The 759-nt window shown below is 57.3% G+C and overlaps 1 protein-coding gene across 1 annotated transcript in view; it reads right to left on the bottom strand.

Moving 5' to 3' along the window:
- Positions 1–403: 403 nt before the first annotated feature.
- Positions 404–759, bottom strand: part of LOC116217199 — a 1,590-nt gene continuing 1,234 nt past the window's right edge. Inside the window, exon 3 of the mRNA XM_031555648.1 lies at positions 404–708. Coding sequence (XP_031411508.1) covers positions 404–708 — 305 coding nt within the window. The remainder of the gene's footprint in view (positions 709–759) is intronic.

Genomic DNA, 759 nt, shown 5'->3' with positions numbered 1-759 from the left:
ACAAAATCCACATCATTTCCACATCTGCACTAGCTATTCTTGTGTTATATCGTGCTCCTAATTGGTGTGCTAATGAAGAAATGCCAATACAAAAAAAAATAATCCTCAGTGAAGCAGCAGGAGAGGGCATCTGCATTGTGCTTGCTAGAAGAAGCCCACACGTGTTTTGTTTATGCCAGTTTATCGTGGTGGAAATAAAGTAGTGATTCTACATCCTGCCACGGGACCAGAAAAGGGAGAAAGCAGCATGGGTAGGGATAGGAACGCCAACACCCTTGTCAATAACACGGAGACTTTTTTTTTTTGAACGTATTTTTATTTTCTCTCCAAAGAGCAGGCTGGGAGGCAGATGTTGGCCTCCCAGCCTACCGGAGGCGTGCTTTGATGGCAGTGGGATGACGGCCTAGCGCCGCCGTCGGGGCCGCCTCTTGCGGGGTGGGGGTGAATCCTGGGGGCTGCTGCAGGTCTTCCTCTTTGGGGCGCGCCGGGGCCTCCCACACGAGCGGTCTCTGCTCTGGATGGAAGGGCCCGCTGCTGCTGCCTGCCCTGGCTCTTCCTGCGGCTCCTCTGCTGCGGTCGCAGTGGCGGTGCTGGGGTGCCCAGATCCCCCAGTGGAGCTGCCGAGCAGCTCCTCGGTGCCAGAGGCAGGAGGATCCAGATGGGAGGTGCTGATGCTGGGGCTGGCTGCAGGGCCGTCCTCCCGCCCTCCTGCAGCATGGCCGTCCCGCTGGTCCAGCTGGCGTTGGATCAGGGGGCCAT

Source organism: Meleagris gallopavo, chromosome 15 (genome assembly GCF_000146605.3).
Source record: "Meleagris gallopavo isolate NT-WF06-2002-E0010 breed Aviagen turkey brand Nicholas breeding stock chromosome 15, Turkey_5.1, whole genome shotgun sequence".
Lineage (NCBI taxonomy): Eukaryota > Metazoa > Chordata > Aves > Galliformes > Phasianidae > Meleagris > Meleagris gallopavo.
This window is presented reverse-complemented; position numbering and strand designations above follow the sequence as displayed.